The sequence below is a fragment of the Dicentrarchus labrax genome, unplaced genomic scaffold (assembly GCF_905237075.1).
Source record: "Dicentrarchus labrax unplaced genomic scaffold, dlabrax2021, whole genome shotgun sequence".
NCBI classification, from domain to species: domain Eukaryota; kingdom Metazoa; phylum Chordata; class Actinopteri; family Moronidae; genus Dicentrarchus; species Dicentrarchus labrax.
In genome coordinates, this window is record NW_026136720.1 from 33,796,744 (window position 1) to 33,812,855 (window position 16,112).

Here is a 16,112-nt window from a genome sequence, read left to right on the forward strand (position 1 = left end):
GTCTGCACAGGCAGCTCTAGACAGTGGAACTACTGTCTGCTAAATCTTCCTGCAGGTTTTTTGTATTCCCATGTAGGTTCTGGTTTCTTTGTCTGACATATGAGCAGTTCACTCTGAGAGTCTCCTTGGTCTTCCAGATCTCATCCTGACCACCGCAGTTCCCGTAAACTGCTATCTCTTAATTACATTTCACACTGTGGAAACTGCAATCTGACAATGCTTTGCTATCACATCAGTGGGCATCAATAACTTTTATTTTGAGAGTCTTAGACAGCTGCTTAGAGGAACCCATGATTGCTTAGTGTTCACGGGTGTGAGGATATTTTCGTTAATTTATAATAAATTCAATCAAGTCTTTTTGTTGTTTTTGTTTTTTGTGTTTGTGTAGAGAGTGCATGAATTGTAATTGTCGTACCCCACCGGGTCGCCCGCTTGAACAACTTTTAAGCCGTTTAGATCGTCTACACAAAGATACTGTAAAAGTTTAATCTTCTGTCAATCATTGTAGATCAGTTAGATTCTCCACAGTTCAGTCCTTCAGTTCATTTTACAGAAACTATGAACACCAACGCATAATTCATTCAGACAGCAATCTGACATTAACAAAAACAAAAGCCTGCTGACAATCAGACGACCAATCAAATTTCACCTTGGCTTTGAGCAGTTCAGTGAGAGGAAACACAACAGTGGAGAAGTTTTTGCAAAAACTCCTGTAGTATCCCACCAACCCCAAGAACCTCTGAAGTTCCTTTTTTGTCGTAGGTTGTGGATATTCTGTTATTGCCCTGACTTTGGTCTGGACCGGAGCCACACGACCCTGTCCCACCACACGGCCCAAGTATGTCACTGTGGCCATAGCAAAGTCACATTTGGCCAAATTAATGGTGAGTTGTGCTTCAGTCAAACGGTCAAATAGGGAGCGGATGCACTGAAGGTGTGAGTGCCATGTGTCGCTGTAAATGACCAACTCACCAAGATAAACAGAACAACCTTTCAGACCTGACACTACACAATTCATCAAACGCTGAAATGTTGCGGGAGCATTCTTCAATCCGAATGGCATCACTTTGTAAGAATACAGACCCGATGGTGTAATAAACGCAGATATCTCCTGTGCCCGCTTGGACAAGGGAACCTGCCAATAACCCTTCAGTAAATCAGATTTACTGAACAGTGTTGTGGGTATTCACAATGGAGGATAAACTGTTTATTGAGAAGCTAAGCGGACCAGAGAACTGGGCAACATGTAAATTTCAAATGGAACATTTGATGAAAGCAAAAGGACTATGGGGCATGGTGATGGAAACAGACAACTTAGCAGCTGACGCAAATTCACAAGTGCAAGCAGAATTCAAAAAACGGAAAGAAAAGGGCATTTTCCGTTTTGGTGCTGAATGTAAGTACATCCCAGTTGTACCTGATAACAAGCTGTAACATTTTGAAAGAGATACACTTGCAAATAAGCTGTTTCTAAAGAAGCACTATTTCAGATGTGAAATGAAGGAAGGAGAAACCATAACTGAACATTTAAAACGAATGAAGGAACTGACTGATCAGCTAGGAGCAATAGGTGCTGTGATTGAAGAGGAGGACCAGATCGTGACACTGCTGGGTAGCCTGCCACAAAGCTATGCTACAATTGTTACTGCCCTAGAGACTAAAATGGATGATTTGTCGCTGGTCAGGCCCCTACATATCTCATAGCTCATAGTACCCTATTACCCCTCTAGAACACTACGTTCTCTGAATGCTGGACTACTTGTGGTTCCTATAGTCTCTAAAAGTAGAACAGGAGCCAGAGCCTTCAGCTACTAAGCTCCTCTCCTGTGGAACGAGCTTCTCTCCATTGGACTTCCAGTCCAGGGCGGCTGTGGCTCAGAGGCAGAGCGGGTCATTCCTTAATCGGAAGGTTGTGGGTTTGATCCCCGGCTCCTCATGCCACATGTTGAAGTATCCTTGAGCAAGATACTCTCTCTCTCTTTCTGCACTCATTCATGTCCCATTAATGCATGTTACTAACTCCACTTCTTCCCCGGAGTTCTTGTGCTTTCTCGTCTCGCAGGTTCTTATCGATCCTGGTGGAGCCTCCTACCATGGTCCTGCCTGACTGCCATTGCTAATATCACTGAGATTATTGTTATTATTATTAATAATATTATTATTACTACAGTTACTATTATAACTATTGTCACTGCTCATTGTCCCCCATCGTTGCTGTTGTCATCGCCATCATCTTCTTCATGTTCATCATCATCAGTCACTACTATTAGTGTAGTTGTTGTTGCTGTGCAATTGTCTGTCTGTCTCTCTCTCTCTTTCTCTCTCACCCCAACTGGTTGAGACAGACGACCACCCACCTAGAGCCGAAGGATCTGTCCTAGGTTTCTGCCTTTTAACAGTGTCTCCAAGGTCTTGCTCATGGTGGTACTGTTGGGTCTCTGTAAATAATGTTATAAAGAGTTCGGTCTAGACCTGCTCTATTTGAAAAGTGTCCTGAGATAACTTCTGTTATGAATTGGCGCTACACAAATAAAATTGATTTGAATTGAATTAATCAGCCTTTGGTCTACAGTGTTACTACAGTATATTATGGTAACTGCCTCACATACCAATAGGCTTTATGTTCTTTTAGTTCCCATATTTTTTAGGTAGGCTATGAAGTTTGTTAAACAATGCAAATACAGTACCTAAAGATTTTAGCATATTTTTGTTAAAGGGGTAACATATTCCATTCATTAAAAGGCATTGTGGTCTACCTGGTCTTTTTTGTTTTTACAAGCACAACTGATTTGTTAAAACCTGCGCAAATAAAACTTGAAACACCACAACTATTGTAAAACCTTCAGCTTTCATTCTTTCTAAGGTAGGCTGCATATTTGCGCTCTCTCTCTCTCTCTCTCTCTCTCTCTCTCTCTCTCTCTCTCTCTGCGCACCAGGTTGGCCTAGATGCGCTGTCTCTCAGAGTGAATGATTTGTAATTCATATGTTCTGTGATATCCTAATTTTTATTGATTTTACAAATAAGATTGATACTGCTTTAAATAAATTAAAATTTAATTAATTAATAAATTAATTAAACGCCTGTCCCTAATAGATGCACGTCCCCAATAAAGGCAGGGTGCGTTCAGTGATTCAAGCAAATAAACGCCTGGGCTATTATGAGAAGTTTTACGGTAATATAATATACATATTATATTATATATTATAATATAATGAATATAATATTATTTGTTATCACACTGATGTATGCTGAATTGAATTGTTTTCATGAGTTTCTTTTTAATTAGTGATTTGATGCTATTAATGGTAAATGGACTGCATTCACTGCATGTTGCGCCTGCTAGTCTTCAGACTGTAAGTAAGTGCCTTACACTATATGTCACATTTACTCACATTCATACACTACTGGCAGAGGCTGCAGGGTGCCACCTGCCCATCAGAAACAGAAATGTGGGGTTCAGTAGCTTGCTCAAGGACACTTTGACGTGCAGCAGGTGGAGCTAGAGATCAAACCACCAACCTTCTGATTAGTGGACGACCTGCTCTACCTCCTGAGCCACAGACAGCCTATAAGAACTACACTTTGTCTTTCAGGGCTTCCATACATACCAGAGAAAACAGCAACTTTACCTTCACACTGAGAGGAGGAAGGTCCTCTGGTCTCTGAAGTTTCTGCAACATCACTGTTATCCACTGACAGAGAGATTGTGTTATATTTCAAATCTGAATGAAAACGTATGTATCACATTATAATACATATTCAATTCAATTCAATTCAATTCAATTTTATTTGTATAGCGCCAATTCATAACAGAAGTTATCTCAGGACACTTTTCAAATAGAGCAGGTCTAGACCGAACTCTTTAACATTAATTACAGAGACCCAACAGTACCACCATGAGCAAGCACTTGGCGACAAGGGCAAGGAAAAACTGCCTGTTAAAAGGCAGAAACCTAGGACAGATCCTCCGGCTCTAGGTGGGTGGTCGTCTGTCTCGACCAGTTGGGGTGAGAGAGAGAGAGAGAGAGAGAGAGAGAGAGAGAGAGAGAGAGAGAGAGAGCAAAGACAGACAGACAGGTGCACAGCAACAACAGTATTGGCAATGGCAGTCAAGCAGGACCATGGCAGGAGGCTCCACCAGGATCCATGAGAACCTGCGAGACGAGAAAGCACAAGAACTCCGGGGAAGAAGTGGAGTTAGTAACATGCATTAAAGGGACATGAATGAGTGCAGAAAGAGAGAGGAAGAGAGTAGCTCAGTGCACCATGGGAAATCCCCCGATAGTCTAGGCCTATAGCAGCATAACTAAGGGATGGTTCAGGACTCACCTGATCCAGCCCTAACTATAAGCTTTATCAAAGAGGAATGTCTTAAGCCTACTCTTGAATGTGGTGAGGGTGTCTGCCTCCCGAACCACAACTGGAAGCTGGTTCCACAGGAGAGGAGCTTGGTAACTGAAGGCTCTGGCTCCTGTTCTACTTTTAGAGACTATAGGAACCACAAGTAGCCCAGCATTCAGAGAACGTAGTGTTCTAGTGGGGTAATAGGGTACTATGAGCTCTTTAAGATATGAAGGGGCCTGACCATGAAGAGCTTTATAGGTGAGGAGGAGTATTTTAAATTCAATTCTACATTTTATAGGGAGCCAATGCAGAGTAGCTAGTACAGGAGAGATGTGATCTCTTTTTCTAGTTCCTGTCAGTACTCGTGCTGCAGCATTCTGAATTAATTGGAGCGTTTTAATGGACTTATTGGGGCAACCTGATAATAAAGAGTTGCAGTAATCCAGCCTTGAAGTAACAAATGCATGGATTAGTTTTTCTGCATCTGTCTGTGATAGGATGTGTCTAATTTTTCTAATATTACGTAAATGAAAGAAGGCAGTCCTAGAGGTCTGCTTTATGTGGGAGTTAAATGACAAATCCTGATCAAAGATAACTCCAAGATTCCTGACAGTGGTGCTAGAGGCCAAGTTAATGCCATCTAGAGTGACTATATCTTTAGACAATGAGTCTCTAAGGTTTTTGGGGCCAAGAACAAGAATTTCGGTTTTTTCTGAGTTTAACATCAGAAAATTGCAGGTCATCCAGGATTTTATGTCCTTAAGACATGTTTGTAATTTAGATAATTGATTAATTTCATTGGGTTTGATTGATAGATATAACTGCGTATCATCTGCATAACAGTGAAAGTTAATGGAGTGATTCCTAATAATGTTGCCTAAAGGGAGCATATATAAAGTAAATAGTATTGGTCCAAGTACAGAACCTTGTGGAACTCCATGACTAACTTTAGTATTTATGGAGGATTCATCGTTAACATGTACAAACTGAGAACGATCTGATAAGTATGACTTAAACCAGGTTAGGGCAGTTCCTTTAATGCCAATTTGATGCTCAAGTCTCTGTAAAAGAATATCATGGTCAATGGTGTCAAATGCAGCACTAAGATCTAATAATACAAGTACAGAGACAAGTCCATTGTCAGAAGCAGTCAGAAGGTCATTATTAACTTTAACCAGAGCTGTCTCTGTGCTATGATGAACTCTAAATCCTGACTGAAAATCCTCAAATAAACTATTGTTATGTAGAAAGTCACACAACTCTTTGGCGACTACTTTCTCCAGAATCTTAGAGAGGAACGGGAGGTTAGAAATCGGTCTATAGTTGGCTAAAACCCCTGGGTCAAGAGTAGACTTTTTAAGAAGGGGTTTAATTACAGCTACTTTAAAGGACTGTGGTACATATCCTGATAATAAAGAAAGATTAATCATATCCAGTAAAGAAGTGCCAATTAAGGGAACAACTTCTTTATACGTATATACATATACGTCATACAATTACAATGACTTACTCTGAGGTTATAATACTGAAAATGAAACGTCTGTTCCCATAAGATATAACACATTACATTGTCATTTTGACTGATGAAAACACAGTGTCCAAACATTGGTTTGTTTGTTCAGTTAAAGGCTGTGAATTAATCACTGTGCTCCAGTCCCCTCAGTCCTCTGTATTTGAATCACACTTATTGTGTTTTATTTAGATAGGAAATGGTACTGTACTATTTAGATAGGGCCATACGTGTTATTTATGTATTTCTGATCACTGACTTTGTATCCATTCAATATCTCGTGTTTGTCTAGCTGCTCCTGAAGAAACAGATTGACTTCTTTCAGCCTGAATAATCCCAAAGATTGTAGATCTCTGTGCAATGTTCACATACTAACTGTTCATCATCACTCTCAGTGTCTAATACAAAAACTCTCCAACAACAACCTGCAGGAAACTTGCAGGAAACTGCTTTATTTTACATCACATTTCACATTGGATAACCTGAACGTTTTCTCATAGTTACAGGCTATAATCAGACCGCCATTTGTTTTTCTTTGGGCAACCTACTCTATTTACCTGAAGACAAAAATAAAAGAAAGTGTGACTGACCTTCTGGTCCTGAGCTGGTGTCTGGCAGACTCTTAACCAGATCGTTCCTGTTTATCTTTTCTAAAACCTTCTTGGTCACCTTCAGAGCTCTGGGAAGTGTATAGGTGTTCACCATCAGATCCACTGTGTCCCACCTTTCTGCCCACTCCAGTTTGGCCACTCTGATGGTTGAGTACCCTTCCAGATTGTCAGGCTGCCGCAGATACCATTTGAAGTTCTTGAATTCATCGGCTGTTAAATCCTCCAGAGTCTTCAAAAGGTCCTCTGGTGTCATTGTGGCTCTCTGTTAAAATCAGACAGTGTTTACAACCTGAAGGAAAACTGGAACACAAATTTATCAGAACAGCAACGGGAGTTCTGATTGGCCGACACACGAGCTGTGTTAGTGTAATTTGTGTGCATAATGAAATTTAGAAGTGGCACACTGCTTACACTTATTTTAAGGCAGTGCACTCCACCAACCTGACAAATCAAACCCAGGGAACACAACACAAGCCCCGCCTCCTACAGGGTGTGACATCACAACATGAATAAGTCTCCAGGTAAAGACAGCAAACAGCTGCTGGTCTTATATTCACTGCTGTGTGTGTAGTTATGTACAGTCAGAGAATAAACAGCTGATCAAGTTTCAGTCAAAGGCTGTCAGATCAGTTCTCCCTGAGTTCTCAGCAGTGACATTAGTTCACATTATAATCAAACTTGTTTCCTGGTGCAGATTAAATCAGACTAAAGTGAACATTAAAAGGCTCATTTTGTCCCAAAAAGTCACATAGAATAATTAGTGAATGAATTCATGAATATTAAGACTTAAAAACAGTAAATAACAGTGTTGAAAGAATTCATCACTGCTCTCATCTACAAGTTTATTATGTAGCCCCAAAATATAACCAATGACAGCAGAGTTCCTTCATCAAAGCTGTGTCATGTTACCTGTCAGGACTCTCACCTGTTAAAGTCCAGATGAGCTCAAAGAGACTTTCTACCTTCGTCTGCAGACGCTGACAGTCGCTGCTGGTGTCTGTGTTCATCTGATGGACAGCCATCATACCCTCATTCCTTCAAACCAGAATCCAGAAACGTCAGTCTGACAAGATGGCAGAAACCCAGTCTGAGCTGTAGTGCTGCCAGTCAGCAGCAGGGGTCACTGAAGGTCTGTCAGTCAGACGAGTAAAAACCTAATTTTAAAAGCTCAGAACTGGTTTATTCAATATAAACAATATCAGTGAGACAATTTTTCACCTCTATTTAAGAACGGTGGAGAGGGAGGGGTATGACATACACCTAGGGTCTGAAATTAGCAGCTGATTCACCAAAAGATGACAGGATATGTTTTGGAAAGACATACCCGGTTGGTTACTATACTCTCTCACCAACTCATGCAGTAATTATCTTATTATCTTATCTTTTTAAAGGACCATTGTGTGGGATATAGTGCCATCTAGAGGTGAAGTTGCAGATTGCAACTAACTGAACACCACTTGAGTCTGTAACAACAAAGTGGGAATGACAAAGTACGGTAGCCGCAAAACTCTGCTAAAAAAAACACTGAAAAGGCTGCCTTATCTAGAGCCAGTATATGGTTTGTCCATTCTAGGCTACTGTAGAAACATGGTGGACTCTGCCAGAAGAGGACCCCCTCCCTCTATAGATAAAGACGTCTCATTCTTAGGTAACGGAAACACAAAGATTCTTATATTTAGCTGATTATACACTTATGATAACATACCTATGAATATTATATTCCATTTCTGACAATAGATCCTCCTCAATGTTACACACTGGACCTTTAAATTACTAAAGAAGCTTATTTCATAACTGTGGCCACTAGATGTCTGTACAACACAACTGAGCATGTCAAATAAAAGAGTCAATTAGGGGAATAGGACTGACATTGTCTCTCAAGTCATGTGACAGATTTACACTTCCGATGGGCCGAAGTTTGTGACACACACCTGCCAATCAAAAACAACTTTGTCTCTACACCAACCTGACAAATCAAACACAGGGAACACAACACAAGCCCCGCCTCCTAGAGGGTGTAACATCACAACATGAATCAGTCTTCAGGTAAAGACAGCAAACACCTGGTAAAAGAGATGGAGGATTTAAAACCTGGACAATAAGAGGTATTCAGAAAATGATGGAACTCTATGTAGACAGAGTTTTTCTTTTGTTTGATCAATTATGCCCGGGATATAAAATCCCTAAAAACAACACAACAAATATTTGCAGTTAAAAAGTTAAATCTCTTGAGAAATGTCAAAACTGGAGGAAATAACACTTGTGAATTTAGAAGGGAAGGGCCATGTATGTAAATATTACAGCATATAGGTAGAATGTGGTACTGAATCAACATTACATAAATTAAATGATTGTAAAATGGATACACAAAAAGATTGATGAAACTGATTAGAATAATGCTTGTTTAAAAGCCCCAAAACAGACAATTAACACAAGGTATAAATGACCTCAACATAAGTGCTTAATGAGAATGTATATAACTCCTGTCAACAAATGAGAAAGGAACTCCATTTCATTGATTCACAAGTTTATCCTGAGAAACCCTGTTGTCACCAGTTCTTAAGTCACAAGCAGAAGAGAAAACAGTTTAGATCAGACAGAATCACAAGCTGTGAAATGATTTGATTCCACACACTCATGATGTTTTAGAGTATTTACTGTCCCACATTCATCAGAGTAACACACAGACGGACTGACACCAGTCTGCTTCCACTGAACACGTTGGGTCACGTCAGATCTGACTCATACTGAACTATTGCTGACTTCCTGCTGCAGACAGAGCTCACAAAGTCCCGGTCCCAGCAACAGAAACCACAGGACTCATTCTCTCTTTGGAAGTATGTAAACAAATCAGTGGCACATGAAGGAGCGTTAGAAACCACATTACCATGCTGTGTTGCTGCCGGAGACGCAGCCGAAAACCAGTTCCCCATTCTATAAAAACAAGGAAGGAAAAGAGGGTTAGGGTTAGCGGTTTTATGTCACACAGCCTCTTTCTTCCTGTGAGTCCAGTTAATGAGAGGAAAGAGAGCAGAGAGGAAAGTCAAACCGTAAAAAGTTACTTGCCCTCCTTGAGTTCCTCGTCTTTTAATCTCAACTGCGGCTCGGGTTCAACTCTGTGTCTCTGCAGACCGACACTTTGAGGGGGCGGGGTTACTAACATAATTTTTAATCTGACCAATCAGAGGCTTACAATCCTCTAGTTTCAGCAATACACAGCCTGAACCAGCTGTCAATCAGTTTCTAATCCAGCGAATCACTTACGCTGTGGTAAACAGAGAGGTACATTAACAAATTCACTCTGTTTGTTCAGGCTCATAACTGGAAGCCTGTTACTGCCAATGTGACATAAACAAGAAAAAGAGTAAGTAGTGTCAGTCATTATAATGAGAGAGTTTCTTATTATAATGACTTTAGGTCTGTCATATTGGCAGAAATGGGCTTCCATATATAATAGGTCTGTATTAAGGTTGAGCTAATTCTTTATATACTGTTGGGTAGTTTTGGCCTCGGTGTCCTACGTATTGGCTGCGATAATCCAATACATTTGTATTCATCAAAGGCCAAAGTGGCCTTGCTCTAAAAATGACTTCATTATATAATATAAATATAATAATACGGCTGATAGACGTAATCAGAAGTTTAAGTCCTCACCTTTCGAGGAGTCCTCTGGAAGCATTCAGAGAGAAACTAAAGAGGAAGGATTAGAGGAAGATGAGGATGACAAAAGGATGACAGAAAAATGCAATTTAACTGTCAGTAAAAGTTTGCATTAGTTTTTAAGAAGAGAGCACTGACGTCCAGAAAGAAAAACACAGAAATCACACAACCGCTGAATTAATGTCCAGTTATTTGGGTTTTTTCATCAATTTCTACCATAAACTAGAAAAAGGCTCCGGAGATCACAGAGGACGCTGGACAACTTCACTTTCAATATTCTTTCTTTGTATTTATTGAAGTTAAGTAAGTTCTTTGTATTTACAGTCAGGATTCATACAAAGTTCTTTTTATCAGGTCGATAACCTTCAAACAGAAACCATAAAATCAGAAAATCAGTTTACTGTTCAGTATTAGCAACAATTTTCATTCACAATTATAATTTTTTTCTTTCCATTTTATTAATGCAGCATTAATTACTCAAAAGAAATAAATAAATGATCAGAGTTTATAAAAATACTTTTAATTTAATTGCAACTTTTAAATTAATAACTGCTAATTACAGGTCTCCATAGGCATTACAGACAAACAATATTATTTCAAATATGATCCATTAAACCCCATAATAATGTAAATAAAATCAATATCAATCAGTGTAATGCTGCCACTTAATAAGCAACTGAACACCCACAATAAACAACTAAGTAAACATTTTGATACAATAAACAAGCACACAGCGCTATTAAACTCATCCCAGCGTAAACGGCGTCCGGATCACAGAGCTGAGTCATAAAGTTTGATTCAGTCTTTCATTGTTTACCAGACTTACATCCAGTTATCCAGTAATAATGTGTTTGGTGATTCAAGGTAAAATATTAGTCATATTGGTTAGTTGTATATTGGTTAATATAGTAGATTTTAATATATCTAGGGGTGAGGGTGAGCATACACTACAGGCTCTCTGCTAGCTAACTAAAATGATACAATTTTGTTGTGCAGCTTTTCCAGACTTTGCTCTTATTGGTCCAAATAGACCCAAATAACAAAGTCCTTTCACTGAGGTTGTAACGCTGTGAAATATTTTGTGTCAGTTAGCGTCACGTGACGAACCCTGTATTTGTCTTCACAACCCGGTGCACTGAAATACTAAAGAAATCTTCCACCTTCCCTGTCAGCGTGCATGTGACAACCCATGACTATGTTGGAGTCCTGGGAATTTCCAATACTGTGCAAAAACACATAAACTTATCAGATTAAAGACTGCAGGGGGTGCCTATTTCTGACACCAGTGAGACCAAGGTTTGATCAGTATATTCCAGAAGAGAAATACTTTTTGCATTAAGCTTCTAAAGCTCCAGTGTGTAACACTGAGGAGGATCTATTGTCAGACAAGGAATATAATATTCATAGGTAGGTTTTCATTAGTGTCAATGAGACGTTTTTATCTACAGAGGGGGCCAGTCCTGTTCTGGAGGAGTCTGCCATGTTTCTACTGTAACCCAGAATGGACAAACCAAACACTGGCTCAAGGTAAAAGTGTTTGTAAGAAGGTTACAGTACAAACAGGCAGTGTTCGTAGCAAATGCAGCGTGACTTTTCATGACACAGATTCACCAACAAGTAAAGAAATATGGACTCCAACAGAAACAGGGCTCAGGTGTTTGTGTGTGTTTGTCAGCAGTGTTTCTCTAACAGGAGGAGACTCTTCCTCCTACACTGAACACAGAGACACCGAGGATCCAGAGGAAACACATCCAAAACCAAACCCAGGATAAAGAGGTTCAGTGAATGTGGTGTTAAAGGTGTGGAGGTGGATCAGTGTGTCAGAGGAGACTCTGTAGAAGGACAGAGTGCCAGCAGGACAGTCCACATACACTGCTACTGCTACAACCAGTCAGACCATTTCTACACAACAGCTGAGGCCAGACATTGAACCTCTTTAGATTATCAGAATATGGCTGCTCCTCTTTCACTGATGTCACCTTCCTGTTGTTGAGAAGTCTTTCAGTCGTTCATCTTTCAGGAACCACTTGAAACACTTAAATTCATCTTCGCCGAGGTCATCCAGAGTGCTCAAGAGGACCTCCTTTGTCATTGTGGCTCCCTGGTAAAATCAGAGAATACTGGTTGCTGTGGACAATTGTGTAACAGTTGTGTTATTGCATGTCCGTCTGTATTTCTACTGAATGTGATAAAACACGTGTTGGGACCACTGGGAACTTGTAAACTGATTCATTTTGTGTCATTTAACTGAACTTTAATTATGATAGTTAGTGTCGTAGCTACAGACACGCAGCCTGCCAGCTGACTTTAAAGGAGCAACAAAGCACACTGAGCTTCTAACAGCTAACTCTGCAAGGTAACAATGAGAGAAACAGGTTGCTCCGACCCGAACAATTGGACGTTGCACAGCGAAGATGTTTTGTCATCAGAAACAGCTCTGCCAGCAACCCCCTCTCCTTTCAGGGACTGGTTCGGTAAAATACTGGATATAAATGAATATCTTCACAAACTGTGATCATGGCTAAGCACAGTACTTTTTAACTCTAGTTACTGTTACTGTACATGTACTGATGTGTTTTTTATTCAGGTTATATTGTTGTGATCTTGTTATGGTTAACATTAGGTTACTGCTGTAACTGCAGTTCTCTGAGACACCACTAAGGCGATGTTAGTTAATGCAATACATTTTGACATTCTGCAATTGAACAGGTATTATAAATATATTCAGCACTCACACAGAAATAGAAGCTGTCTTTTCTCTGACTTAAGTGGTGTTGACTGTCGATTATCCTGCTGACTGAGGAAGTTGAATATGTGAGCCGAGGAATACATGACTGATTGAAGGTACACTAATATGTTGTGTTACATCAGCCATGAAGTGTGGTTAGTCTGCTGCTGACTTTCACACGGGAAAGTGTTTCTTCATAGAGGAAGTTTAAGCTGTCAGGTTTGGACTGGTTCCTTGATCTAAAAGTATAGGTTCTATAGGTTTCTATCAAATATTCATATATCATATGTATGTTGAGTTGTAATTCCTTCCTTCCTTAAGTGTGTTTGTAAGAACAGATTCAGTGCTCCTGAATAGATTTTCACTGTTCTTACAGAAGATTTTAATTTTCACAACACACGTCTGCTCTGTTGGTGTGTTTGAAACACAATCTATGTTCACCTCTTTTAACAGACAACCCTTGTGTGTGTTTGTTTGCTGCTTTTATCTTTTCTCTTACTTCCCTTATGAACGTTAATCAGAAACTAATCAAGTTCCTGTTTGCTATAATCAGTTCCCATTTTAGGGTTCTGTAAATGTGTACACACATCTGTAAATGCAGACATAAATATTAATGACTGAACAGTCTCAGTGTTTGCTCCATGAATTAGAAATACAGACAATTCATCAGTTACAACTCAGGCACGACTCTCAATTGATTCTTTTTACCTGTGACTTTTGCTTCACTTGTGCAATCTGCAAATTCCCGTGATGATTTGTGTGTCAGGAGGGGTTTGTGTGCCTTAGTAGCTATACAGCCTACGTACCATCATATGATGTATACACTACCAGTCAAAAGTTTGGACACATTTTCATGACTATTGTGGCGGGACAAGAATGGACCAGAATCAAAGTTCAGTGAAAACCCACTAAGGTGGGTGCTTTATTTTTTCTTTGTGCAGCAAAGCAGTGAGTGCAGCGGTGTAAGCCCCTCGTGGCGTGGCTGGTGTGTCGGGTTGGGTCAGGTCTTGGGGAAATCAGCTGGGTAGGTGAGGTGTAGTAGAGGGGCTCACTGGTGAAGTGGTTCAGGGAGGGAGCAGGAAACCTCGAGTTCCAGTGCAGCTGGGCGGGTCGTTCGGCTCCTGTCCTCCTTGTGTTCGGTTTACGGGCCTTCTGGGTGCAGAAAATAGAGCAGTGGTTAGCTGGAGAGGCAAACACAGACTCCCTTTCCTTGGTCGGTGTGGCTCCCTTTGTCCTGGCCTGACGAGGGCAAACGGGAGGCAGCTTGAGGTGGTAATTAGTGTTGTTGTAGCCTAGCTGGGTGGCCATGTGCTTGGGTTGACAAACACAATAGGAGGCAGGACTCCACCGGCCATGTACCCTAGAGGGTGCTGAAGCGACTTTTGAAGGCGTGTACCCGGCATGGCAACGATTCAAGTGCCATTTGGCCACACTATTTACATTGTAGATTCTCACTGAAAGCATCAAAACTATGAATGAACACATATGGAATTATGTAGTAAACAAAAAGTGTGAAATAACTCAAAATATGTTTTGTATTTTAGATTCTTCAAAATAGCCACCCTTTGCTTTGATTACTGCTTAGCACACTCTTGGAATTCTCTCGATGAGCTTCATGAGGTAGTCACCTGAAATGGTTTTCCAACAGTCTTCAAGGAGTTCCAAGAGATGCTGAGCACTTGTTGGCCCTTTTGCCTTCACTCTGTGGTCCATCTCATCCAAAACCATCTCGAATGGGTTTAGGTCAGGTGACTGTGGAGGCCAGATCATCTGGTGCAGCACTCCATCACTCTCCTTTTTGGTCAAATAGCCCTTACACAGCCTGGAGGTGTGTTTGGGGTCATTGTCCTGTTGAAAAATCTCTCTCTGCATCGCACAAAGACATGGCGGGTGGAACCAAAGATCAAATTTGGACTCATCAGACCAAAGCACAGATTTCCACTGGTCTAATGTCCATTCCTTGTGTTTCTTGGCCCAAACAAATCTCTTCTGCTTGTTGCTTTTCCTTAGTAGTGTTTTTTTTTAGCAGCATTAGCATTTTTTTAGCATTTGACCATAAAGGCCTGATTCACGCAGTCTCCTCTGAACAGTTGATGTGTCTGCTACTAGAACTATGTGTGGCAGAGGAATCTCTGGCTACTTTGAGGAATCTATAGAAACATATTTAGAGTTATTTCACGCTTTTTTGTTTACTACATAATTCCATATGTGTTCATTCATAGTTTAGATGCCTTCAGTGAGAATCTACAATGTAAATAGTCATGAAAATAAAGAAAAACCATTAAATGAGAAGGTGTGTCCAAACTTTTGACTGGTAGTGTAGCATGTATATTCTGCAACTGAAGAAGAAATAGAAATGCATTTAACGCTCACCGTCTTTCCCCTGACGTAAGTATTGTTGATTCTCTTCAGACTGACAGCTGAATCTCTTCATGACGAAGAGTTGTGAAAAGAGGAAATTTAAATGTGCATGTAGAGTTTGGTTCCCCAAACAGTGTGATTATGATCTCTGCTGCTCTGCTAATGTTCACAAGTGTTTCTTTCAGTCAGGTTACTGCAAAGTTTGACCTTAAATATTACTCTGTAGAACACAGATGATAAAATCTACAGTCAACCAGTGAATTAAACATAGTACATTATGTACATACAGATACATACTGATGTGTCTGTGTAACAGATGTGGGTAGGGCATGTAAGGAGACGACTCAGTGACTTGTTTTCCAGCATTTATTTGCTCCTGCAGAAGACATAAGAAATAAGAATTGATAAAGTGCAGTTTTAACTCTGTTACATCTACAGTGGCTCAGAAGGGACAAATCAAACACTGGCTCTAGATAGGGCAGTTTGTATGGTTTTGCAGCCACTGTAGTTTCTTCTACATGCATGGAAGGATGAGCAATCTGCAACTTCACCACTAGATGCCACTAAATCCACGACTATTTCCTAAACACTTAGGGGACTGGGACACTCATGAATGAATTTTTCTTAAGACATAATTAATTAGCAAAAAGTTTAAAAGAACTTTCTCAACCATCAGTTTTTAAGGTATTTTTTGGGGCCCTTAGTAGCTTGGGGCCTAAGGCAATTGCTACCCTTTGCCTAATGGTAAGCCTGCCTCTGAATGAATTATTACATTATTATAGTATTCAATTCAATTCAATTCAATTTTATTTGTATAGCGCCAATTCATAACAGAAGTTATCTCAGGACACTTTTCAAATAGAGTAGGTCTAGACCGAACTCCTTATAACATTATTT

The 16,112-nt window shown here is 40.2% G+C and overlaps 1 protein-coding gene across 11 annotated transcripts in view; it reads right to left on the reverse strand.

The window, feature by feature from the left end:
- The window catches only part of LOC127352673 (NACHT, LRR and PYD domains-containing protein 12), a 42,460-nt gene that overhangs the window by 14,120 nt on the left and 12,228 nt on the right, over positions 1 to 16,112 (reverse strand). For 2 of the 11 annotated variants that reach the window (XM_051381255.1, XM_051381249.1), the window contains exons 1-4: positions 9,533 to 9,604; positions 9,354 to 9,400; positions 7,429 to 7,501; positions 6,446 to 6,728 (exon numbers count right to left, since the gene is read on the reverse strand). In XM_051381255.1, coding sequence (XP_051237215.1) covers positions 6,446 to 6,728; positions 7,429 to 7,491 — 346 coding nt within the window. In that variant the 5' untranslated portion in view covers positions 7,492 to 7,501; positions 9,354 to 9,400; positions 9,533 to 9,604. Of the gene's footprint in view, positions 1 to 3,630; positions 6,281 to 6,445; positions 6,729 to 7,391; positions 7,598 to 8,432; positions 8,530 to 9,353; positions 9,403 to 9,532; positions 9,619 to 16,112 lie in introns of those variants that run through there. The other 9 variants (XM_051381245.1, XM_051381248.1, XM_051381250.1 and 6 more) reach the window with 9 other exon arrangements.